The sequence below is a fragment of the Nesoenas mayeri genome (genome assembly GCF_963082525.1).
Source record: "Nesoenas mayeri genome assembly, chromosome: 19".
Classification (NCBI taxonomy): Eukaryota; Metazoa; Chordata; class Aves; order Columbiformes; family Columbidae; genus Nesoenas; species Nesoenas mayeri.
In genome coordinates this window covers 7,512,324-7,536,957 of record NC_137568.1, presented here as the reverse complement: position 1 = coordinate 7,536,957, position 24,634 = coordinate 7,512,324, and the positions used below count along the sequence as shown (strand labels likewise).

Sequence of the window (24,634 nt, the reverse complement as noted above, 5' to 3'; positions counted from 1 at the left end):
AGTTGCATCACAGGAACCTAAGCAGGAACCAGCCTCAGAAGTGCCATTCGTGAAGACGTTTCTAAAAGTTAGAAGCAGAGTGCATTTCGAGATGATGTGCCTGTCCCTGTGCAGTCTACAGGCAGGAGCCAGGGCCCTCAATGTGGGTGTTTCAGCCTGTAGAGATGCTGCAGGTCCAGCTGCTGCAGGCTCTGTGTCCTCTTGAGCAGTGATACCCCAAACAGTGCTGGAGGCCTCTGCCCAGACACTGGGATGGAGCCTACAGCCCTGCATGCTTCGTGTGACAGAGACTCTCCATCTCCTTTCTTTTCTTTTCCTTTTAGCTTGCTAGGATGTATTTGCAGGACAGCAGTGTCACGGAGCAGAGGAAGAAGTGTCTGTCCATATGTTAGACCCCAGAGCAGGGCTCAAGAAGGTTCTTGTTTTGCTCCAATGATTAGCAGATTCTATTTCTGGTGCACACGTTGGCACAAAGCTCACTCCTGGAAAGCTAGAAAGGAGCTTCATCCAGGCATTTCCTTGACATGTGGAGGCTTGAGAGGTGGAAGGGGATTGCTGAGACCTGGACAGTAAACTTTTCAGTTTAGGAATTTTCCAGCCAAGTAATTTTTTTGTTGGAAGATAAGCACTGCTGAAGGTAAAACTGTTTCTCAGGTAGACAAAGTTTTCACCCACTTCTTAAAATAGTTTTTAATTAAAGGGCCATTTTTCCTAAGAAATTAAAAGTGTTAAAAATGTAAAATGTTTTAGAATTGTCCAATAAAAAATATGGGTGACCTGCTACTCTATTTTCCTCTTGTTTTTATTTTGCAATATTTTCCTATCTCAATTTGGAGTCAGGGAAAGTTATAAAAGTCATGGAAAGTGTTGTCATGTGGACAAAAGGTTTCCTCGCAGCTGTGACAGTCTCGGAGCAGCCTGCAGAGCCCCAGGTGACGTGCGTGGGGGTGGCCAGGGTGTGCTGGAGCTCTTCCTCCAGGTAACGCCGGGTGATTTCACAGCGGCACCTTTGCAAAGCCTGAGCAGCACCAAGCACCCAGGCTGGAGAGGGCAGTGGCAGCCCAGGGTTCAGCCCTGGTGCTCAGCAGTTTTCAGCTGCGATCCTATTGCTGGGGACTGTCAGGTGGCAGAAGGACCCAGCCAGGGCTCAGCAGGGACTGGGAGGGGAGGCTGGAGGGACCAGTGGACACACAGCTGTGATGGATGGTGGGAGCAGGGACTGTGTCTTGCTCCTGAGAGTTTGGGGCAGAGCTGGTGTCACCAAGCTGTCCCCACACAGGGGCTGTCTCCTGGGCGAGTTTCCCTTTGTGCAGAAACGTTCATCCCCGGAGAGCAGGCTGCGGATCTCCAGGTGTGTGGGCAGTGCACAGGATCCATGGGGCTGCAGGTGGCCCAATCCTCAGCCTACATCTCCCCAGAAGGACAGACCCAAAACCACGCGGTGGCTGCTGGGGAAATGGGGAGCAAGTGAGGGGACAGAGAGGGGTGATCTGTCTGGTGTGCTGCTCCGTGACCTCCTGCAATGGCAGGAGAGGGAGGAAGGCAGCACCCAAGGGTGTTTGCCCAGGGTGCTCAGTCTGCAGGACAGGGCTGATATGGCCTGTTTGAGACCTGTTTGTGTCACATCTCCAAGCTCAGCAGCAGCAGACGTTAGGGATACAATGGGTGACAGTCACTGGACAACACTTGAGCACCCTGTGCTGGTGTGACTCAAAGGAAGGGAATATGTGAGATCCCATTGGTGACATGACATGCCCTGGCCATACCCAAAAGTGCTCAGGTATCTCACCTGGCCAGTCACTGCCCCAGAGGCAGTCAGGACAAGGGTCCATCCAGCCTGGCCCATGTCCCAGAGACACAGAGGTGGCACAGGGCCCAGGCTCCTCCGTGTCAAGCTCAACACCCACCCAGGCTTTGTGGCCCTTGGGCTTTCCCCTCTGCACTAGAGCTGAAGTGTTGTATGCCCATGTCAGCACTGGGAAGTGGCAGGGGGCCGCAGGCATCACATCAGCCACGAAACCTGTGCCTTTTCCTGAGCTGAACATGAGCCGAAGTGTGTGGCCCTTGTGGACCTGCACTGACTCAGCCCAGGAAAAGATCCGGCTGGGGAGGCCATGGCTGCAGTGCCTCTTCCATTATCAGATCGACTGAGGCTGCTCTCCAAAGACCCCAGATTTATGTAAACCCAAGTCCTTGGGGAAGAGACACAACCAAGCCACATCTGGGCCTTTACAGGTGGGCAAGCATGTCTAGGGGGAAGCGAATGTGATCCCCATCCATGCTATGTTGCTCTCTGAACAGAAAGCAAGGAGGCTTGTAAACCAAGCATCTGCTCTGGAGGATCTCCACTGTCTTACAAGGAAGGAGCCATGAGCTGCCATGGTAGACCAGCTTTACAAATTCAATATTTATAGGCAGAGAGAGATGGGACATGGCCTGTACTGTGTATAGCCTTGCAATTTATGTGTTGGCAACAGTGGTTGATGGGAGATGTGCTCTGAGGCTGAAAGTGTGCTTAAGCTTTGTAAATACAATCAGTTCAGGCAGAAGTGAGTGAACAATGTGGAATGTTTGAGGCCAAATGTGACTTCAGGAAAAAAAAAAGCATCAAGCCAGTGGTACTTGAGTGTGTTGTGAAAGTGTGTGTCTCCGGGGTCGCAGCGTGACCTCCTGGCTCAGACAATAAGGACCGCAGTACACTGACTGCAAATTAAATGTTGCATATGCTCTGAGTGCAAAAAGATTGTACACAGAGCCTGTAAGAAGCCTTCCTGAAAGACTCTTGCCTCTGCTGGTGGTCTTGCAGCTTCAGCACTGGATGTCTGGCTCACGCTCCCCATTTTTCAAAAACATTAATAATCATAATCCATATAAAACTGTCATATTGGTTCAACATGTACGTCACCAAAGCCCTGACTAATTCATCAAAGATTTAGTGTTCAGTTGAACAAAGTCTCATTTTTGTAAGCAGATGCAGTTTGCTGGATTGCCCTGTCATCACCCACTGTTTCCACTGGAAAGATGCATCGTATCAGCAACTTCTAAAAGTTAAAAAAATGTAGATTTTTAAATAGTAATGTAAACAGTTCTTGCATGTTCCACGTTAGTCATGAATTAAATAGAGAGCTTAGGGGCTGATGCTGCTTGTGCCAAAGTGGGTCTGCAGCCCTACGGCCACCAGCGGATGGGTGTGCAGTAGATCGGTCGCCCATCACAGCAGTGATGGGACATTGCACAGCAGTCACACCCGTAGAAATAACACCATGAGCTGCTCAAGGGAGCTAAAATCCTCAAGCAGAGGTGGAAATGGAGATTGGCAGTTCAAAGATGAATGCCCATGGGGCTGTCTCCATGCGTAGTGGCCGCATGTCAGACTTTGATTGGAATGGTTTAGAACAGGAGATGGGCAAAGAGCCGCAAAGGCGAGTGGCCGTGGTGGGAAGCACACAGCAGAGGGAGGGTCTGCTGGTAAGGACTGTGTTTGGATCAAGTGTGGTGTTTTGCATTTTGTTTCAGAGCCCAGACATCAGGGTTGGGTATGGACACAATCTGTCCCAGGTGATGCACACAGGAACAGTTTTATGTCCCACCTGCACTTTATGTGACACAGACACCCTTGGGACCTCCTCGCTGGCCAGTGCATCCACTGCATGGACACCCTACATGGAGTCTCCTGGCAACAAAACGCAGTGCAAGCGGGACAGACGGACACAGTGTCTGACCTGCAGCCTGTGGGACACGGCCGTAGGGGGACGGTTTGGGCAGGTGGGCGCACACAGGGAGATGGATGAGAAAGCAGATGGCAAAATCCCCACTGGTGCAGGGTTGAAGAGTGGTGTGAGACAGTCCTGGCACACATAGCATGGAGGAGATGGTATCGTGTACAATGCACTATTCTTACTTCCTTATACAGTAAATCGGTAACTTTTTTGTATTAAATCAGATTTTATCACTGAATCAATCTTGCACTTTTCTATTCTTGTTCTCTACAAATGACCTTTTTTAGCTCTCCTCAGCTTCTTCCTGATGGGACTCATTAGGAGCTGGTGCTGATTCTTAGAGGCATTCACTTTCACTCAGCATCTGGAGAGGTTTTTTTTGGACAACGCTTTGTTGAAATGGTCCTTGCAGCTTTCTTCTGCTGTGCTTGGTATCAACAGCTCCTCCTGGGTCATGTGCTTGCATCCCGCTAATACATTTGGTACTATTTGAATCCTTCCCCTCCCTGTTTCTGGTGAGATATGAGTGTCGTAAAGGGAAGCACCTCCTTGCCCAGATGTTTGTAGAAGCACAACCTGAATTTGTACCATTTTCTGAGAGTTTTCCTGATGTATTTTGACCATAAATCCCACATAAACCTGGTAGTAGAACAATCTGGTAAAACCAACAAAGTACTCCTATTCTTCAAAAACTCTCAAAATGTTTTACCTAATGTGTTTGAATCTTTCATAAAGGTTTTAACTCTACTGTGTATGTTAATCACAACTTTGATGTCAAAGAACAGTCTTTGCATGTGTTTTATTTTGCAGGGTGTTTGTACAGTTCCTGGTGTAAAAGCTAACTGGTGTTTGCTATTCATCATTTGCTATCTGTATCATGTAATTAGCAGCCTATTTATGTGCTGTGTGGAATTAATTCTGTCACCCAGTTTCTCAGCAAACCGGGGCCTTATATAAAAGAAGATTGTTCTCATTTGTAGATCTGTTCTGTATTTCTAACAGTTCAAGAGCTCTCTCATGTGGGTGCCCCATGACTGTGTTTTTTCATAACACCCCTGGCTTTCTGCAAATATTCTGTGCTTATGGGTAGAAATTCTTCCAGAAAAGCAGCCAAGGATGAAGATCCAGCAGACGAGGAGAACAGAATCATGCAGGTAATAGGGAATCCTGAAGGTGGAGTAATTAGTTGTCTGTGGTCTGATTATTTCACAGTGTTAGAGTCAGAGTCTTTGTTCACTGTTCCAAGGATTGATTGTCCTAACCTGCTCCTCCTCTTTTCCAGAGGTCGCTTTGGTGGCTGCTTCTCTCCCTGATCATCCAAAGTGGAGCATCCAGAATCTGGAGCACTCCCTTCAGGCACGGTGATGAATGGTGTGACCAAACAGGATTGCTCGGACCACAAAAGTACACCAAGTGGAAATGAAGAAGAAAAGGCACCCAAAGAAAAGGCTGCCAGCGAAGTGAGAGATGGCACCAAGCTCCAGCCACCACCCTTTGCGGAGCGCAAGAACGGTGAGTTCCTCGGCCCGTGGTATCAAAAGCGGGGAAGTGAGACTGGATCAGTGCTGGTTTAGCATCTCTCATCTGTGCTGGGTTTGCAGCTCACCATTATTTTTATGTGTGGTGCTTCTAAGGGTGTTGCAGGTAGGAGCATTCTAAGATTTAATGGAAGTGGCTCCTCAGCTCAGTATTTCTGGATCAGCCTTAACTGTTGTTGTCAGACTTGAGGCAGTTACCGTCTTCTTTGTGATCCAAGTGTTTGGTGTAATTTTGGCTGAAATGTGGCATTTCAAGGTCTTAGGACAAGACTGGTGTTCTGACTGTGGTAATGGGATTTGCTGGGGAATTAGGGTGATGTGAAGGTGGTCAGTGGAGAAGAAACAGGAATATTGTCCGCAAAGGCAATGGTAGTCCTGCTCTCCTCCCTCAGAGAACTTGCTGCTTCAGATAACCCCGTCTTCAGCAAAATTGCTTCAGATCAATGTATCAGAGAGCAGAATTTGGCCTGGGCCTCTGCAAGAGTCATTTGGGTTTCTTTGGTCGTGGTCCAGCAACTGGTCTTGCTGGAAGATACTGGCTTGAGTTTGAGTGAAGATCTGTTGGCAGAAAGCTGATGGACCAAAAAACACACAATTCAGCCTGTGCAAAGCATGATCAGGCTGAGGGGTTGTTTGCCATTTCTTTCAGGCAACTGTATAATATATGAAACGAAGAAAATTCATTAAGGCTTTCAACATTAAGTCCTCAAAATATCATGCAATGTGAAAGTGCAGCTTGGAAGTGCTATTTTTGCTTTGTGTCTTTGATTGTTTGCATTATTGTACAGGACCCAATTTTTCTCAATCACTATAAATCAGAAATAATCCAAATTATGTCATCATGGCAATGTACTTGTGTTCAACTGGAGTAACACAGCAGAGAACCAGGCCCAGAATCTGCCCATAGTCACACTAAGACACACCAGTGAGGGAACTTTTCTACAGTCCCAGATATTGAAGTATACCTTCTCTGTTTCCCCCAAAATGAGACCTACCCTGAAAATAAGCCCTAGCAGAATTTTTCAGGATTTTTGAGGATGCTCAAAATATAAACCCTGCTTCAAAAATAAGCCCTAGTTACAGTTCATTAAAAAGTCAATTTAAATAGCGTTCAGTCTGCTATACATGTAAAAAAGTAAAATCTTTTGGAAAAATTAATATAAGACCGTGTCTTATATTTGAGGAAAGAGGGTAAGATAACATGATATTAATAAGAACAGAAAAGATGACATGGACTTGTAAAGAGGCAGACTGTTGAGTGATGTAAAAAAAACCCTCCCATTTTCTCTGTAGCTTTCACGTTGTTATTTTTTGCATCCACTTTCCCCCATGATTTTTGTTACAGGAAGGCAAAGAAGGAAACATCTCCAGGTGCCCATAGCAGAAGCTGCCTCCCAGCATGAGCAGCAGGCATGCAGGCACTGGCTGCACTGACCCCATGGCCAGCCAGCGTCTGCCTTGCAGCAGAACCTGTGTCACCGGGGCTGGTGACTTGGTGGCCATGGTTCCACCCCTGCAGTCCCTCTACACCGGGCTGTTTGCACAGCCTCTAAGTTTGAAGAGCCCCCCGCAGTCTGGGCATCCCTCCAGCCCTTTGCTCTCCTCCTTTTGCTGCTTTTCCCTTCCTGTCACACATGTTGACAACACAGGGGCTCAGCTCTTCCTGCGTCCCCATTTGGGAACAGCCGGCTCCCTTCATCTCACATCATCTCAGGAGCTGGCAGGCCCACCAAGTGTCATGCATGTCGTGTGTCACCCAGGCCTGCCTTTGATGTCACGTTCTCTGCTGTGGCAGCTCCCACAGGGCTGGTGGAGCAGCCTGACGAGCGCCCGGCCAGGGAATGGTGAGGGAGGGGGCAGCCGGTGGCCGACATGCTGTCACGGTCCATTCGGTGATGGACTCGTGATGGTTCATTTACCTTGATCTCGAAGCACAAAATTAAGGCAACCAAAATGCCATGGGGTTATAATTCAATCAAACAGTGTTACTTTATTATTTTGCCTGTAAAGCAGCACGTGGTAGCAAGAGAGTAGGAAAAAGGGAAAGAAAAAAGGAAAAAGATGGAAATGAGGATTTTGATTACCACCACCGAGTCCCAAAGTCATCCCTCTGGTCTCCGGTGCCATAGAGTCCTGCCGGTCCTCCGTCGTGATTCAGGATCCTCTGGTGGGAAGATCTTAACGATGTCCAGTCGGGTGGGTCAGAGAAACCCATATAACACAATCCCTTTTAGGAGGTGGGGGCTAGCTAGGCTGAGGCAGCAGGTGAAGTCCATACAGCAGCCATTGTTACTAGAAGCCCCCCAGGTTGGAGAGACCTGTGCAACACAATTCTCCTCCTCAGGCCTCTCTGCAAGTCATTGTCCATCTGTTCTTTCTGTCAGGGCTTCAGTTCTCCTAGGCCCTGATGGCAAATGTTTCAGGCAAATACTGTTCCATCTTCAGACCGACTCTTACACATGCTGCCCTTGGCAGCAGTGCACAGCGGTCACCTCCCTTTCCCCACGGGACACCACAGAGTCCCAAAGCAGATTTGTCCCTACTCGGTGCCACTCAGTGCCATTTGTTGGGTTGTCACAGCAGGGACCCTCTACCCCATCGACCCACTGCAGAGTGGTGGGAAAATAGTTGGGATTGCCATGGGAAAAAAGCAAGATGTCAGTGTCTTCTTGTATCCTACCCCCAAGAAGGGCACACGTATGGGGGTATTCACCAGTCCCACCCTCATCCCTCACCCAACAATTAAATGGGGGAAAGGAGCAGCAGGGAGCAGGGACTCACCATCTGACATTATAGAATCATAGAGTCATTTCGGTTGGAAGAGACATTCAAGATCATCAAGACCAACCATAACCTAACTCCACCACTAACCCATGTCCCTAAGACCCTCATCTATACATCTGTTCATCCCCTCCAGGGATGGTGACTCCACCACTGCCCTGGGCAGCGTGTTCCAATGCCCGATAACCCTCTCGGTGAAGAAATTGTTCCCAAGATCCAATCTGAACCTTCCCCGGAGCAACTTGTGGCTGGTTCCTCTTGTCCTCTCACTTGCTACTTGGAACCCTCCATGCTCCAAGTTCCTTTCAGGTAGTTCAGAGATCAGAAGGTCTCCCCTCAGCTCCTGTTCTCCAGCTGAACCCCCTGGTCCCTCAGCCGCTCCCATCACACTTGTGCTCCAACTGAAGGTGACAATGCCTGGGGATGAGTTGGATGAAAGGGATGAAAATCTCACCTGTTGTGTTTAGGGATCTGCCAGGGCATGTAAGGAGAAGCATTGTCAGGTGTGTGACCCTCTCCTCCTCCTGCCCTGTTGCAGGGTACAGGGTGTGCACACCTCAGCCAGGTAGGGTCTGGCCCCTATTCCCTGCTCTTTCCAGCTGCAGGCTGGCGATCTGCAAGGGTTTGGTGGGCATCGGACAGACATCCGTCTGTCAAGGGCACAGCTCCGCAGAGAGGATTCGCTGCTACCCGAGTCTGAACTTTCAAACTGCAGCCTTTATTTGACTTAACTTTGATTTAATAAAAACAGTCTAGCTAGAATATTTTTAAATAGAAAAATAGTCTTTTTAACTCTAGTATTACTCAAAAATGGCTGAGGGGATTTCATTTAAATTTGTAAAAATAAATCACCTTTGAGCAAGCAGAAAGCCCATTCAGCAGGACCTGGAAAAACCCAGGACTGGATGCACAGGCTCGGGAAAATGGAGACTCTTACCTCTCCAACAAGTAGGAATCCTGACATCTGCCTGCCCAGCTGTACTCCCAGCCTCTGGCCCTTTCCTGGCCCTGAGATGATACTATGCCAGGCTGCCCCTTTACCATGACTGTGCTCAATCCCACAGCCCATGTTCTTTATGTGCTTAATGACATCTTCTCCTCCTAAATGCTGGTCCACACTGGCCGGAACTGGGCAGAGCCATGAGCTGTTGTCTGAGAAGAGCCTAAGGCAATCATGGCTGTGGGTCTTCCTAAAGTCACTGATGATGCTGGATTTAGAGATGAGATTTGCCAGGACCCCCCGATCCTACCCACTGTGCATGCACCTTGGCTGGGTACCAGACCCATGGGCTCTTGCTCTTCTGTCTAGCCAGAGACCGGCACTTGGAGCTGAACGTGGTGACTTAATCCTCTTAACCAATGCTCTACCCAACCCATTCCACCTGCCCGGGCAGTGAGACTTTTGAGTTGCAAGGTCAATGCACAGCATGTCTCAGAGTGAGGACACACTATGCTCTGCCAACACCTCTATTCTTCCCAGATCTGGTTTGGTTGCGCAAAGACAGGTAGAAAGAGCAATAAGATAATTCGTGATGCAGTGGGCACATGGGCCCTCCCTGATGTGCTGGAGTCTTCAGCCTGGGAACGATGAGAGATGGCTCTGCACTGCACAGTGTGAACCACAGTCCTGTTCTGCAGGTTGTCACACCCTGATTCAGGGGTGCTTAGTATGTGCATCCTTCCCAGGCTCAGTCATCCTCAGGCTCAGTGCTCTCTGACCCGGTTTGGGGTCAGAAGGGGGTTTACAGAGCAACTCCTTGTTTGAATGGCAGTTTCTGTCAGGACCTTAAGCATCCTTAGTATCCATAAGCTGCTTTTCCCTCCCAGGTCCATCTGAAAGTCTCTCAGGTGTTGACACCAGGGCCAGTGCTTACACTCTGGAACATTAAAACTCCCAGGATCATTTTCTGCAGCCGGTAACAGCTTCCACCCCATCTCACCCCATGCCATCTCACCCCAAGCCATCTCACCCCATCCCATCATGCTGCACATCTGATGTGTGACAGCTGTACCACCTTTTTCATGTCTCTAACGTGTCAAGGCTGCACTTACCCTGCTCACTGCCTGTGTGACTGAATACATTGATTTATCTGCACACCTTCCCGGCAGAGGGGAGGCAGTGAGGACACAGGCTCTGTGGGTGACTTTGGCCGTGCATCTCTCCCAGTGCCAATTTGGACAGGTGGATTTCAGAAAGAATTTCATGATAACACAATTACAGAAAAAGGGATCAGAGGGCATGCGGGAGCTATTTACTACCAAACAGCTCCTCCTAAATTGTCTCAGTCCATGTGTTCAGTGTGTGAGAATTTAGGCATCTTCTGGTACAGTCCAGAGATATCGAAGTCCCTGTCCCAGAGCTACTGCCCCGTGTTCCCTGCCCCAGGACTCTGAGAGCGAGATGTGTTTCACTTATGGAGATATCAAAGTGTGAGACACCCTGTGTGATCCGATGAGGTTTCTCTGCCTCAGAAGCTCTGCTCTGGATGGGCTCAGTCCCCTCTGGACGATCCCATTTCTCTCCAGTTTACTGTCAGAATTTAGATGACCAGCTCTGACCCAGGCACCCTTTAGAGAAGAGATTAATTTTACCCATTTGTCTCCACATATATGTCTCCAGGTCTGGGTGCCGGGGCGCCCACTGCAGGTGATGGGTCCAGTCTGGCAGTCACTGACGATGGCAGGTGGGAGCTGAAGAGTTCCTCTGTGCCCACTTCGCTTCAGCAGCACGTTCGCTAACTGCTCATAATGTTCCCACATAGGTTTCCCACTGCTGCTTTTGGAAAATAATGCAGTTCAACTCTTCTGTTTATTTGTGTAGTGAAATAGACCTTCTGACCACCAGCTCCTTTAGCCCCCTGCAACAAAAGGGAGGATTTTCCAGTGCCCATCTGGTTTGGGTTTAACGTAATGTGCAGAAAGGTTGCACATTTTCAGGGCTCGTGCTCATAAGTAGTAGATTGTACAACAGTTTGTTACACAAATGGAGCTTTTTATTGCTGGGCTTTGTTGAGCTGCCAGTTGGGATAAAAAAAAAAAAAGTAATATGCTTCATAGTCCCTATCAGGGAAAATTAGAAAGCATTAAATTCTGCTCAAACTATCAGCCATTGGTGAGCTGGTAATCAAATCCAGAAAGGCTGGTGGGAGGTCAGGGCTTTCTTGCTCTTCGTGTTTCTGAATCAATAACTACTATGAAACACATTAAGTGAAACAAAAATAAGAGACATCTGACCTAGAAGTCATCACAACATCACAGTCCATAGGCCAGAAAAGGCAAGAGGATAACTACAAGTTTTGGGGAGAAAACCCCACATAGTCTCCACTCAGTTCTTGTGGTGAGCATGTGTTTTAGTTTAAATCTATATTGGAATGGTTATTAAATTACTATCTAGTCCGAAACAAAATCTAGCCCTTGTTCCACATAGCCAGGTAAGAGGTGTATCTACAGGAAGATTTTCCAAATTACCTTTGGATCCAAATCAAATAAATATTGCAAACATTGTATTGAACCCAGGTGATGTCTAATCCGCAATGAAATATCAGCCTGCAGCCTTGAACTGCGCAGCCCAGCTTTAATGCCACTTAAATCAGAATGTAAGAACTAAAAGAATTCCAGGAATCCAATGATATAAACTGTATTTTTAGAGCTGTGAGTGACTTGTGAGAGTGAAACATTGCAGTGACTAAAGATAGCACAAGCAAGGTTTTCCATGATTTATCGCAAGAACGTTCACAGTAAGTTAAAGTCATTGAATATTGTGATAGCAGCACCTACATGTTGGCGCGTTTTCAAGAAAAGTCATTCATAAGATGTTTGTCACAGAGCAGAATTTCCATAACAGAGCTCCGAGCTGCGCCTCACTTGCACAAGCACCGTACACATCACTTGTCTGTTAAGGCACCGAGAGGTTCATTTGTTTCCCAGGATCTATTTTTCAGACAGCCAGGGGAACCCACCTGCCTCACAAGCTCCCAGCCTGGGGGTGGTGGCAGAGGACAAAGACCCTGCCCTGGACCCGCTGGCCATCTGGAGTTTAGTTATCACTTTAATAGGAGCTCATTGGGTGACCCAAAGCATCCCTCCTTGGGGGTGTGTGTTGCTTTGTGTACCAAGGGGATGGGTAGGACCTTTCTTTGCCGAGCAAATTGTCCACAAGGGTTATTTTAAAGATAAAGTCGTGGCAAACATTTCCTGACACCTCACGATCAGCGTTGCTCCTGGCTCTCGCTAGCTGCAGTTGGCAGGATAAAAGAACTGTCTTGTCGATAGGGGGCTACACGCAGAACTGTTTTCTCCCAGTTTCTAGCACACTGGGATGCATTCAGCCAGAAATGGCGCACCCTGCGCAGCACCCATCTCACAGACAGATTGGCCTTTGCCTCCCGCAGCCCCCTGCTTGGCAGCCGGAGAGTGACCTCGAGTCTCATTTTCTCATGTGTCAAATCCCAAACCCACTGGATGTGCGGGACCCTGGGCATGCTCCCCAGCTGGGGTTCCCTGCTCTGCTGGATGGGACATCCCGTGCAGGGTGAGGGTGCTGGCTGGGATGCTGGAGTCCCTTGATGCTCTCCTATAGTGTCCCTGCCCAGCTGCCTGGTCTCTACCCCAAAACAAGGCCATGCCCAGCTCTGTGTGATCAATCACCTTCACCCCTTCTCGCAGAGGGAATATGTGTGAGTCACTCCCATTTCTTTTTCAGCTATCTTTTGAGATGTTTCTAAGAATAATTTCAATCTCATTATGACTCAAAGCTGCCGCTTGGTTTCCTTTTTCAGAAATCAAACTGAATTGGGGATAGCCATTTGTCATGATCCTTCTTGTTGTTCCATCTCCTAGTGCTTTGAACCAGGTCCCATGATGCTTCCACAAGTGACCCCATCCTGCTGCTTATTGCAGCCTGGGCACTGCAAAACGTGGCAGTGCTGTGGAACCGTTATCTTCAGAGGGTCTGCTCTTGGGGTTGGGGCTGAATGTCCCATGGTCAGGACCATTGCTCAGCACCCAGCCGGACTGAGCTCCCAGGAGACGGAGTCCCCTCCAAAGTCAGACCAGACTCAGCACTCAGTGTCCTGTTTTCTCTCCCTTGTAACCATGCCTGTGATTAAACAAACAAAGTGTGGCAGTAATTATAAGCTTCCCTCTCCCTGTTGCACTGAGGAAAGAGCACCGATGTCTCTGTGCAGTTTGCATTTGTGTTTCATCTCGTTTACATTTGTGGGTATTTCTGTGCTGCTTTCACGATCTGCACATTCTTCAGACTGTTTCTTAGAGCACCTGCACACAGGTTGCACTGAGCATCTCCCTCTCTTTTCTATCTAATTTTGAGACCTAGCAAGTCCAGGGCAAAGTTCAATCCAGGACACATTATTTAGTTCGTGATCAAGGCTGTTGGATGGCATGGGAATGACATCTGAACATGTGAAACGTGCTTTTGAAACTGTGATCTGTCATATAAAACCTGATGGCACTGAAATCATAAGAAAAAAACATCCTCTTGCAAGAATAACACCCTGTTTGCTCCGTTCGTGTTTAACCTGCAGGACTCAGTAGTACATTGAGCTCACTGACACAAAAAATCAGGAGGATTCTGGAAAGGATTAGGTATTTCTGGAGGAAATAGGAATATCTACAACATCATAATGAGCAAGCTTGCTGATGACACTAAGCTGGGAGGAGTGGCTGACACGCCAGAAGGCTGTGCTGCCATCCAGCGAGACCTAGACAGGCTGGAGAGTTGGGCGGGGAATAACCTAATGAAATTTAACAAGGAAAAGTGTAGAGTCCTACATCTGGGCAGGAACAACCCCAAGTTCCAGTATCGGTTGGGAAATTACATATTAGAGAGCAGTGTAGGGGAAAGGGACCTGGGGATCCTGGTGGACAACAGGATGACCATGAGCCCGCACTGTGCCCTTGTGGCCAGGAAGGCCAATGGCATCCTGGGATGTATTAGAAGGGGGGTGGTTAGTAGATCAAGAGAGGTCCTCCTTCCCCTCTACTCTGCCCTGGTGAGACCCCATCTGGAATATTGTGTCCAGTTCTGGGCGCCTCAGTTCAAGAAGGACAAGGAACTGCTAGAGAGGGTCCAGCGTAGGGCAACCAAGATGATTAAAGGAGTGGAGCACCTCCCTTATGAGGAAAGGCTGAGGGAGCTGGGTCTCTTTAGTTTGGAGAAGAGGAGACTAAGGGGTGACCTTATTAATGTTTATAAATATGTAAAGGGTGGGTGCCATGAGGATGGAGCCAGGCTCTTCTCGTTGGCAAACAATGATAGGACAAGGGGCAATGGGATCAAGCTGGAACACAAGAGGTTCCACTTAAATTTGAGAAAAAACTTCTTCTCAGTAAGGGTGACAGAGCACTGGAACAGGCTGCCCAGGGGGGTTGTGGAGTCTCCTTCTCTGGAGACATTCAAGACCCACCTGGACATGTTCCTGTGCAACCTCACTTAGGCGTTCCTGCTCCAGCAGGGGGATTGGACTAGATGATCTTTTGAGGTCCCTTCCAATCCAGAACATACTGTGATACTGTGATACTGTGAAGCGTGCACATACTCAAGTAGAGAATTAACAGGGAACAGTAGGGAAAGACATCTATTGCAATAAGTCTCTAGGTAAGCTGGCCTAATAGAAAAGCTGTCTAAGAAATGAGGTTTAAATAGTTCTTCAGGGTAATTAATCTATTAAGCCAACTTACCTAAGGACTTATTGCAATCTTCAGCACTTCAAGTCTTTCAGCTGGGACGCACCATTTCCTCCCAAAAGATCCGTTCTTATGTAAAAGGAAATTACACGTTTATGCAGAAACATCTGGGAAAGTTTCTCTGGCCCTTGCTTCATCCTTGGTTGCCTCATTGCTCTCAGCTGGTGAGCAGCAAGCCCAGAGCAGTCACAGGAGGATGTCACAGGAGACACAAAATACTACAGGCTTCATTACCGTCAGATGCAAGGACAGCCTTGCTCTGCACCAGCAAGTTAGAACTGCTGACACTGATAGTCTTTAAACCTGTGCTTTTGCAGCACTGGTAAGAGGTGATGATTTGTTACAGCTTTAGCAGGCAATCGCCAATTTGTGAAGATGGGGAACACTGAAGAGAAGATCATAAATGGTGCCTTCTGTCCTTGAACAGAATGAATATATGAATGCACTGGAACAAAAGATGTTTCCAGTCAATGTACCATCTGTGTTAGATTTGTCCATTCACAAAGAGGAAACATATTTTCACTCTGAATGACTTTTTAAATTAAGAGACAGCAAGGAAAGCAAGTACGTAAATGGTATCTGCGTGTCTGTGTGCGCACTTTGTGAGCGTGGACGTGCACGTGTGCATGTGTGAACCCCGCAGGCGCTGCACTCGGGGCTGTCTGACCTCTGCACAATTTACAGAGGAACGGCACAGAAACCACACGGCACCACACAATCCTCATGACATTCTCCACGGTGCAGCGCAAGCTCTTTTTTTAACTAACTTCATGGAAATTGTCATCAGTAGAGGCAACACGGGGTGAAATGCCTGGGAACAAGCCCCTGCCATGGGAAGGGTGGGGAGACTCAGACCAGGGTCTCCCCAGGTGGATCAGAGTCATGTCCTGGGTGAGGGGCTTCCTCGGGCAGCTGGGTGGGCATGGCTGCAGGATCCAGGATTATCAAGGAGTCAGGTCCCCCCTTAATGATGAGGCAGCATCTGGAGTGAGCAGGGGCTGATCTCCAACTTCCTGCAGAGGGGATGGAGTGGGGTTCGATGTGTACGGCTACTGCTACATTTCACTCACTTGCAAAGCCCGGAGGAGAGGTCTGAGCAGTCAGGGTGGGGATGCTCTGGGGCTGGGAGGAGAACCTGAAGGCATCCACACTTGGAAAGCATGATCCACGCTGCTGGCTGGTCAGAGCCTGTGTGCTGACAGTGCAGCCAGAGCCACAGACCCCAGGGAGAGCCGGGGAGCAGCAGCGAGACCAGCAGCCGGCCGCACAGCCTGCTCCTGGGGCTCAGCAGCAGCCAGGGAGATCTCTGTGGGACACCTTCTCGGAGCTGGTTATGTGGGGCTGGCTTGGGCTGGTTCCTCCCACCCTTTGACATTCTGTCACAATAGCTCTGTCTGCCCTCGTGCTCCCTTGTGTACGCAGTTGCTCTGTTTGTGTGACAAGCAAAATCTCCCAGGGATGTGGACAGGCTGCGAATGTGGCGCTTGCGCTCCATTCCCATGTTTGTTGTAGATCCTGCTTTGCAGGGATGGTTCTGGGTGGGCTTGAAGGGCTGGCACTTCCAGGAATCCAGATCCAGACCCACTGCTGCCTCGTCTTCTGATAACATCTGGTGCAATACATTTGTGCAGATGTTTAGTACTGTAGCTGCTTCCCAGTAGTTCACTGGGGTGGTGTTTGGAGAACAGCTCCATGGATGGGAAAAGCTGCTTCATACTGGGGTTGTGCAAACCAGCTCATATATTTTAAAATGAGAAGAGAGGAAGTTCACAGCTGTATCTTTGTTATATATGCATTTAGGGCCAAATCAGGCCTGTTTCTGGCTTGGAGGTAGAGAATACCACAGAGAGAGGGCTGTTCCTTCTGAGGCTGCTGAGCAGCAGCAAAATCTCTCTATAGCTACTGCTGCAACCCCGGGGCTGCACACCCGTTGTTTCTCCAGCACTACAGACATGTGAAATCTCTGCTGCTTTGTCCCTGTTCCCTTGTCCCCCTAAATCCTGCTGCTCAGGGTCGAGCAGTGCTGGAGGCGATGATATGGGGGCACAGGAGCACAATGTGGGTCCTGCTTCACTGGGATTTTCTGGACCTATGGGACTTGGGTAGGACCTGTACTTTCCTTGCTATATTGCTGAGGTTTCTGCTTGACAAACCCTCCTTCCCAATGTAGCCTCCTATGCTGTTTCACTGATTTCTTCTGCAGGAGGATGGTTTTTTGATAGGTGGGGTCTGGGAAGCCTCTTGGCTCTACTATGGGTTTCCTCATGCCCAGTTGCGTTGTGTGGCTGGTGCTTTCTTTCCATGGACGATGTTTTTGGTTTTTGCAGTAAGGGATGTAAACCACTGCAGTGAGTTCTCTTTTAAGACTTGGCAACCAGGGTACCATCACACCTGTCACACACGAAGAATCAGAAATCAGAGGAAGAAGCTGGAGATTTTGCAAATAAATCAGCATTGGTACCTGAGTAGCCCTCTTTCCACATCAGCCCTTGCAAGACTCCAGAGAGGGACGTGCTTTATGATCTTGTAGCACTGCTGGCTTTCACATCTCCTGGACTGGGGTTCATGAACCTCCCACAGGCTGGGCAGCAGCTGAATTTCTTGCCCCAGTGCTGGTTTGTACTTGTTTGGTCTGGATGAGGGACAACGAGCCTCCCCTGCAATGGGAAACAGCCTGTCCAGGCTGTTGGCTACCAGGGGGCTGCTCAGCCCTGTGTGCCTCTCACATCACACGGGCTGGAGGGTTTCTGGGCTTTCCAGATGGGGACATGTGTAGGAACATGTGCTACGGGGACAGGGAAGGAGAAAAGCTGATAAAACCCACTGAGATCACAACTGCTTCCCCTGAAGGGTCTTACTGAGCAGTGATGGACAGGATGGGGCACAGGAGCCTCGCTGCGCCTTCCGTGGGCTGACAATTCCTGTCTTGTTAAAACTAGTCAAAAAATAAATCTCTTGGCTGAGCACCATCATGACCGTGGCTGCAGCTCCACACTAACCAGGCAGCACAGACACCTCTGAACACAAAGCCGGGCTCTCCCGCCACCGCTGTGCTCAGCATCCCCATCTTCCTGATGCTGCAGGGCTGATTATGGTGCTCCCAAGCACTTGTTAAAACTTCTGGAGGTCAACAGCACCTACAGAGGTGCAGGGACTGGTGTTGCCATTGCAGATGGGATTTAGAGGTATGGCACACACTGCTTGTTAGCAGTGGACGTTAAACACTGATCAGCTTAGGGTAATGAACTTCACATTGTTCCTTTTATGGGTGCTTTTCCCAAAACCACAGTCCTACAATGCTCATACCAGACACGAAGCACTCCTCTGGCCAGCCAGCAGTGTGCAGGACAATAGATATTGTCCTCGGTGCTATGCAGTTTAGCCAAGGATGGCTGAACTGGTCAGGATGCAGGAGATTGTTTGGAAATACGAAAGTGAACTGTTCACATTGAAGCGTAGCTCCAGCTACCCAGGGAAGTCAAAGAGGACGGGAAAAAGAAAGACCAGGACATATAGGCACTATTATTTACGAGATGGTCTCAGAAGGCTGGCCAGAGTTTCAGCATGCCCATAAACACCAAGCAACAAGCCTCTACGTTTGTGAGGCCACTGGGAGTGAGAAGTCCTGAGGACCACAAAGCTGGGCTGCAACAGGCTGTTCCCAGCCGGAGGAGACGCGGCTGCCAGAGCTGCTGTCGCCTGCAGCTACGAGCGGCCATGGTCTGCTGCATAGTGACAGGCATGGAGACCAAGGTGGCTGTGGATTTGTTACAGTATTACTGTCCAAATCGCTTATAGGAGAGACTAATGTGAGTACCGCACGTTCTGTACTCGGGGCTGCGTTGCAAAGCGCCAGAGCAGTGCTCGGAAGGAGCATGGCCACTAAGACGTTAGTAGAACAAGGAGATTCGTAACATTAATGTAAACATGACAGATCCCTTCTTGATGGATGCATGTAGTCCATAAACATCATTGTCACATTGGAGATCTTGCCAGAGATTCCTGAAGGTGCTTTCAAGCATGCTGCACTCTTGTCCTGTGGTTCTTGGGGTTTCAAAATTAGGACCATCTGTTTGCAATTGAGGCCCATTTGGAAGCAGAAGAGAGTGCTGCTAAGAGACTCCTTTTGGACAAAGAGTCCTTTCAGTCCTGCAGAATTCTCACACGTGGGTACAGCCTAGAAGAGTTCTGCATCATCCCAAAATATGGTGGTCAAGCTCAGCTAAAATGCCTGTGATGGGTATGACACCACAAGATGTGTGAACGTGATGATGACTGGAGGTGTCTCAGATTCAAGGCCTTGCCCTGCAGACATCTCCTGTCGGCTGTACTGGCACAGTCGCTGCTCAAAATGAAAACTTCCAGGAGTGAGCATTAAGTGGGCTTCCAGGTATTTGCAAATGCAGCCTCGCTACTTGAAGCCTTGGCAGCGTATTTGAACTCTTACTTTGCAATATCTGTTGGACATAAAGGTCTGTGGGCATGGTTCAAGGGAGCCGTGCAGGTCACCTCGGTTTCCTACAGACCCTGAAGTGTGTCATATGGGGATAATGTTTGGGCATCGCTGTGAAACTGCTCTGCACCCTCGTGAGCTCTACACAGACACCAGGGAAAGGAGGAACACACAGACCCTTTCCAGCAGGAAAGAGGATCCAAAGGGAGATTTCGCCAGCCCTGGGCTGCTTCTGTTGAAACCATGGAGGGGATGACATAGAATCTGTCCGTCTGTGTTGTGTGATTTGTCCAAAGCATGAACTGTAGCCACCCATATATGAACCTGTAGCGTGAAAACATCCCACTGATGGGTGCCTGCTCCGCTTAGCTCTGCGCAGCCTCGGTCTCTCAACAGGAATGATTAGCAGCTTTGCTCTCAGCCCCAAGGTCCCCTCAAGGAGGCTTTTTTTATTAGCACTCAACCAGGGTTTGAAACGTGGGTTTAAATGATGATCTGCCTGAAAAGCTCAGGCGGCCCCTGATGTGTGTGTTGTGATCCTGTTCACTCAGTGGAGATTTTCTCTGCTGAAAATGAGCCTGAAAGTTGATAAGAGCCCCTCATTAGGCCTGAAATAGCCCTTTGCAATGTGGGACTGTCTGGAATAGGTATATGAAGAGGAACAGTCACAGCACAGCAGAAAAGGAACTGAGATCATGGCTGTGCTTTGGTGCAGCCACAGATGCACAGGCTGCTCAGAGAAATGGGGCAAGGAGACAGGATTCCCATCTCCATGGCAGCTGCAGAAGAAGGCCAGAGGTTTTTGTGGAGTTACCTGTAGCTGGGTGAAATGCGGTGTTCCTGATAGGTGCCATGGCCTTCAAAGAGGAAGAAGCAACTGCCCTTTATTTCCAGCCTCCTCCACTGGTACCATGTGTGGGAAAGACTGTTGACACTGGCAGCTGGGATTTCATGCTGTCAGGGGTTTGCTCTGTGCTAATGATAAGACTCCTCTCTCCTTGGTCACTTTGTAGGGATGGAAAACATGCCTGGGCATTCAAGTGCACTTTAAAGTCAGTCAAAACTGTCTGAAAGTATATTTCTCTGCTAGAGCATAAAAATGTTATCCTTCTGGCATGCCTCCATGAGAATATTAAAAATAGATTACTGAGTTACTCTGAAAATCACTAATATAACAAGACTTTTGTGTCTTATTTCATTAATGAAGGAGCTCCAATGCTGTGCTTTAATGTGATACTGCTGTAAATCAATAAAGAATATTTTTGGAAAAACGCAATCCTATTATTCAAAGATATTTTTGTAGGGTGAAGTTAGAAAGAAACATTTATTGCCATGACTTTTGTCCAACTCAATAAGCTATTTGCATCTGAAAACTTTAGTGCTGGTTAAATGAAAGCATGCTTCTGCACATGGGATGGCATTTGCTTTGCCAGTTTGTTTTACCGCTCTTTGTCCAGCACAGGGGAGAATCTGGTTGGCATAGAAAAGCTTGGAGCTAAATCTTGCCCTGAGCCCTTGCAGCACAAACCTGCGGCTTACCCAGGGGAGAGTCAGAGCAGGATGGGGCTCCTGGCTGTTCCTGAACAACATCCAGAAAGCAGCAAGTCTGGGATGTGGCCTAAGACACAGAATTTCTGTACTGTTTCCAGCCTCCAGTTGTTCGTTAATAAACCCTTGGGTTTGTGGCCATCCCAGATTAATGTGCTGAAATGCAGCTGAGGAGCACAGGAATGGTCCTGGCTGGGTCAGGGCAGAGGTTACTCCAGCTCACGCTTCCATCTACGGCACCGATAGCTGAAAGAAATGTGCAAAAACACGGTAATCGCACAGTAGCAATCCACCACCCAACAATTAGCAATGCAGGGCTTTCCCTAACCGGTAGCAAGACTTTAGATCTAATGGCCTCAGTAGCTATTTCTTCCATGGATTTGTCTAGTCACCTTTTAAACCCATGTGAAAGAGGTGATTTGCTGCTTCCGCTGTGCCCCACCGAGGATGTAAATCACAGCTCGCCTGCAATAACCAGAGCAACAGGCAGCATTCCTGCCGCGGCCGCTTCCCCGGCTGCTGCCGCTGTGCTCTCCGGAGAAACAGAGACAGCTCTCAGGTGTTTTTTTGCTTACAAAGGCTCCTGTGATAATCCATGCGTTGAGGTTAGAAATAGAGTTCTTATAACGTCTGAGTCCCCATGGTGCCTCTTGGTTGGCTCTGCCAGGGATTCAGAGTTGCCTTTAAGCATCTCTGCAGGGTGAGGAATGGCTTAAGCAGCAGCAGCACAGATGAGCTGAGGGAAAAGGGTCTTCTTAGACAAGAAACAGTGTTCAGCTGTTAAAGCTGAGAGCATGTATTTGGGAGCAAATGATATAAAACACCAGTGTTGTCATGAGCCTGGAACGAAGCCTTACACACTCCCTGGAAATCCACACAACCATTTGGACATCCCAGGTACATCTGGAGGAAACCTCTCCTGCCTGAAGCCAAGATCAGCGTTCCCTCAGTCACTCCTAACAGAAGATCATCCACCCTTTTCTTAAAATCCTTCTTTGATGGAGATTCCAACTCTTGCCTGAGCCGTCCTCACTCCAGCTCCATCCTGAAGTGCAAGCCCCTAACTCCTAGTTCTATCCAATAGGGATATGGAGAGTAAAATACTCTGTTTATTGCCATGGTAGCCTTCTCTAGATTTAAAAACTTGGTCTTGACCTGGCTCATGATAGAGATCTGTTTCCACAGGTCAGCTGCAGAGCATTTTGCAGTGCAGATTGTGCATGTGCAATAGGCCATTCCCGACTAATTCTCACTGGATTTGTTTCTGTAAATGTCCACATGTTCTAAGTTCTTTTTAAAAATAATTTCTAGCTGTAATTCTGCTCTGCCACATGCATGTGCCCCCTTCCAGCTTCCAGCTTTGTCTCTGATTAAATCATTTTCTACTCCACTTTCTAGAAGGACACGCAGAAGACAGGGGATTCTGTGGATTTTAGTGACTCCCTGAGAGCTTCTCTCTAAATGAGCATTTTGCACCACCTTGAGCCGTTTCATACAGACCATGTTTTCCCAATAAGCTTTTGAGAATGTCGTGTCAGACAGTGTCAACAGCCTTGTTAAATGGAAGATGGATGGCATGTACTGCTTCTTCCCTATCCACAAGTGTCACAGAAGGATTAGATTTGACACATTCACACTGGCTGGTTTTTATTTCTTTTCTCTGATTTGTTTCAGTGTTTGTTTGTTGGCTTGATTAGATGTCCCAGAACTTTTCTGGAAATGGAAGTTAAATAGCTGATCTATAATTTCCCTTTTTCAAGAACACATATTCTGTTTACCATTTTTGAAAGCCATAAAGAGTGTTATATCTCTATTCCAGCCTTGTGTCTTCAAAAAATCTGTTTAAGTTGCCAGTACTTAGAACAATACACTGGATGTGTATCTCCCAGTTATTGCATAGAATGCAGAATTATGTTGATTTTTACCTTGACTGATTATTTCAAATACTTACTCCTTCCTGAAAAGAGCTTCATGGAGGCTGGAAATTTTATAATTCCATCTTAACAAAAAAAATGAAATATTCCTGTGATAGGAGTGTCATTAGAAGGGTAGTGCAAAAGTCACCACTCACAGTGTAGGGGAGTTTATAGAGCCCTGTCCATTGCAAATCCTGCTGTTGATATTCACCACATGTGTGCTGCTCTCGAAGAAATATGGTAATGATTTATCATAGAATAATTTCGATTGGAAAAGGCCTTTAAGATCATTGAGCCCAACCATAAACCTAACACTGCCAAGTCCACCACTGCCCCATGTCCTGAGAACCTCATCTCCATGTCTGTCCAACCCTCCAGGGATGGTGACTCCAGCACTGCCCTGGGCAGCCTGTTCAATGCCCAACAGCCCTTTGGGGAAGAAATTGTTCCCCAGATCCAACCTCAACCTCCCCTGGGCAACTTGAGGCCCTTTCCTCTCATCTTGTCTCTTGTTCCTGGGGAGCAGAGCCCGACCCCCCCTGGCTCCAAGCTCCTTTCAGGCAGTTCAGAGATCAGAAGGTCTCCCCTCAGCTCCTGTTCTCCAGCTGAACCCCCCAGGTCCCTCAGCCGCTCCCATCGCACTTGTGCTCCAGCCCCTCACCAGCTCAGATCCTGTCCTGGACATGTACAGTCTTTGGGAAGGATCAAGACAGAGGGAAAGAGAGGCTAGCACTGTGGCTGCAGGTCAGTTTGATAACCATATATAACATAACCCTATAACTAGAGCTGACTGAGAGCATTCTAATAACTTAGTTTATTTCCTTAAAAACAGAAGAAATCTAAAGCTCAATCTTTAATTCACTCAGAAAAAAATACAAGCTTTCTTCTTTGTGCCTTTCCAGCAGTTCACAGTTCAGCATGTACAATGCATACAAAACAAATGGGAACGTTACCTTGCTCAGATCAAATCTTGTTTTCAGGTCTGAATTTCTTTCTCTCTTTGTTTTGCTTTCATAAGGTTCTTTCTCCCATTAATTCAGAAATGCTGTCTTGGCAGTAATCTCTTCTGCATCTCCTTCTCACAAATGCTGTTTAGCCACTTACCTCCTTTCAGTCCCCACTTTTCCTCCCCTCACTACCTGCAAGGAGCTCACATCTTCACCAGGCTTTCCTCTTTGTCCACAAGGAAATCCACACTCCAGTTCTAGTAAACCTGTGGTCAGCTCCACTTTTCCCGTGATGCCAGCTACAACTGTTTCAGTTTCCAACATCTGTGCCATTGTCTATTTTCTGTGATTTGGAGAAGAAATCTATCCCACCCATCTGCTCTGGGTAAGAGCTCCCAAAGCATGGATGTAGGGAACCACCACAGGCAGAGATGACAGAGTGAGCAAAACTCTCTTCGACTCTGAAATCTGTCTGTGATGCAAACAGCCTCTATCCTAATGATCTTGGAGATATATTTATCTTTGCTTTTCGTAAGAGAACACCTTTCTTGCACTTTTTACCTTTTCCGGACACTTTGACTTTTGCTTACTTGGGGCTGCCGTGACTTTATGTGCCCAGTATTATTTCCTGAATAAAATTCTCTGTTTCTGCTCTGAAAGAAAGCAGCAACATTAGATGACCAGGAGAGAAATGCAGCTGTATTTGTGATAACTCATACTGGAGCTTCTCCCCTGCAGGTCCTTCAGCAGAAGAAGGAAGGGACTGGGGCCATTCATCCTCAGGTGTTGACATAGTGTTGGCTAGAATGACAGGGCTGAAAATGTGAATATTTTCATTTTTCCTCTTTGGTACAAGGAATTTCACAGGCACCTAATTGCTCATGCATCTGCAACCAGTGTTGTCCAGCTGTGGCAGTGGAGGAGGATGCAGGAACAAAAAACCCTGTGAATAAAGATCCAGCTGAGTTCCTGAGCATCCACTCAGCCCCATGGGAGCATGTGCTGGCCGTGGGTACACCACTGCTCC

At 48.1% G+C, this 24,634-nt stretch overlaps 1 protein-coding gene across 1 annotated transcript in view; it reads left to right on the top strand.

Annotated features, from left to right (window-relative positions):
• Positions 1-5,083: 5,083 nt before the first annotated feature.
• The window catches only part of MYOCD (myocardin), a gene marked incomplete at both ends in the record, with an annotated part of 106,759 nt that continues 87,208 nt past the window's right edge, over positions 5,084-24,634 (top strand). The window contains one exon of the mRNA XM_080356482.1: positions 5,084-5,231. Coding sequence (XP_080212608.1) covers positions 5,084-5,231 — 148 coding nt within the window. The remainder of the gene's footprint in view (positions 5,232-24,634) is intronic.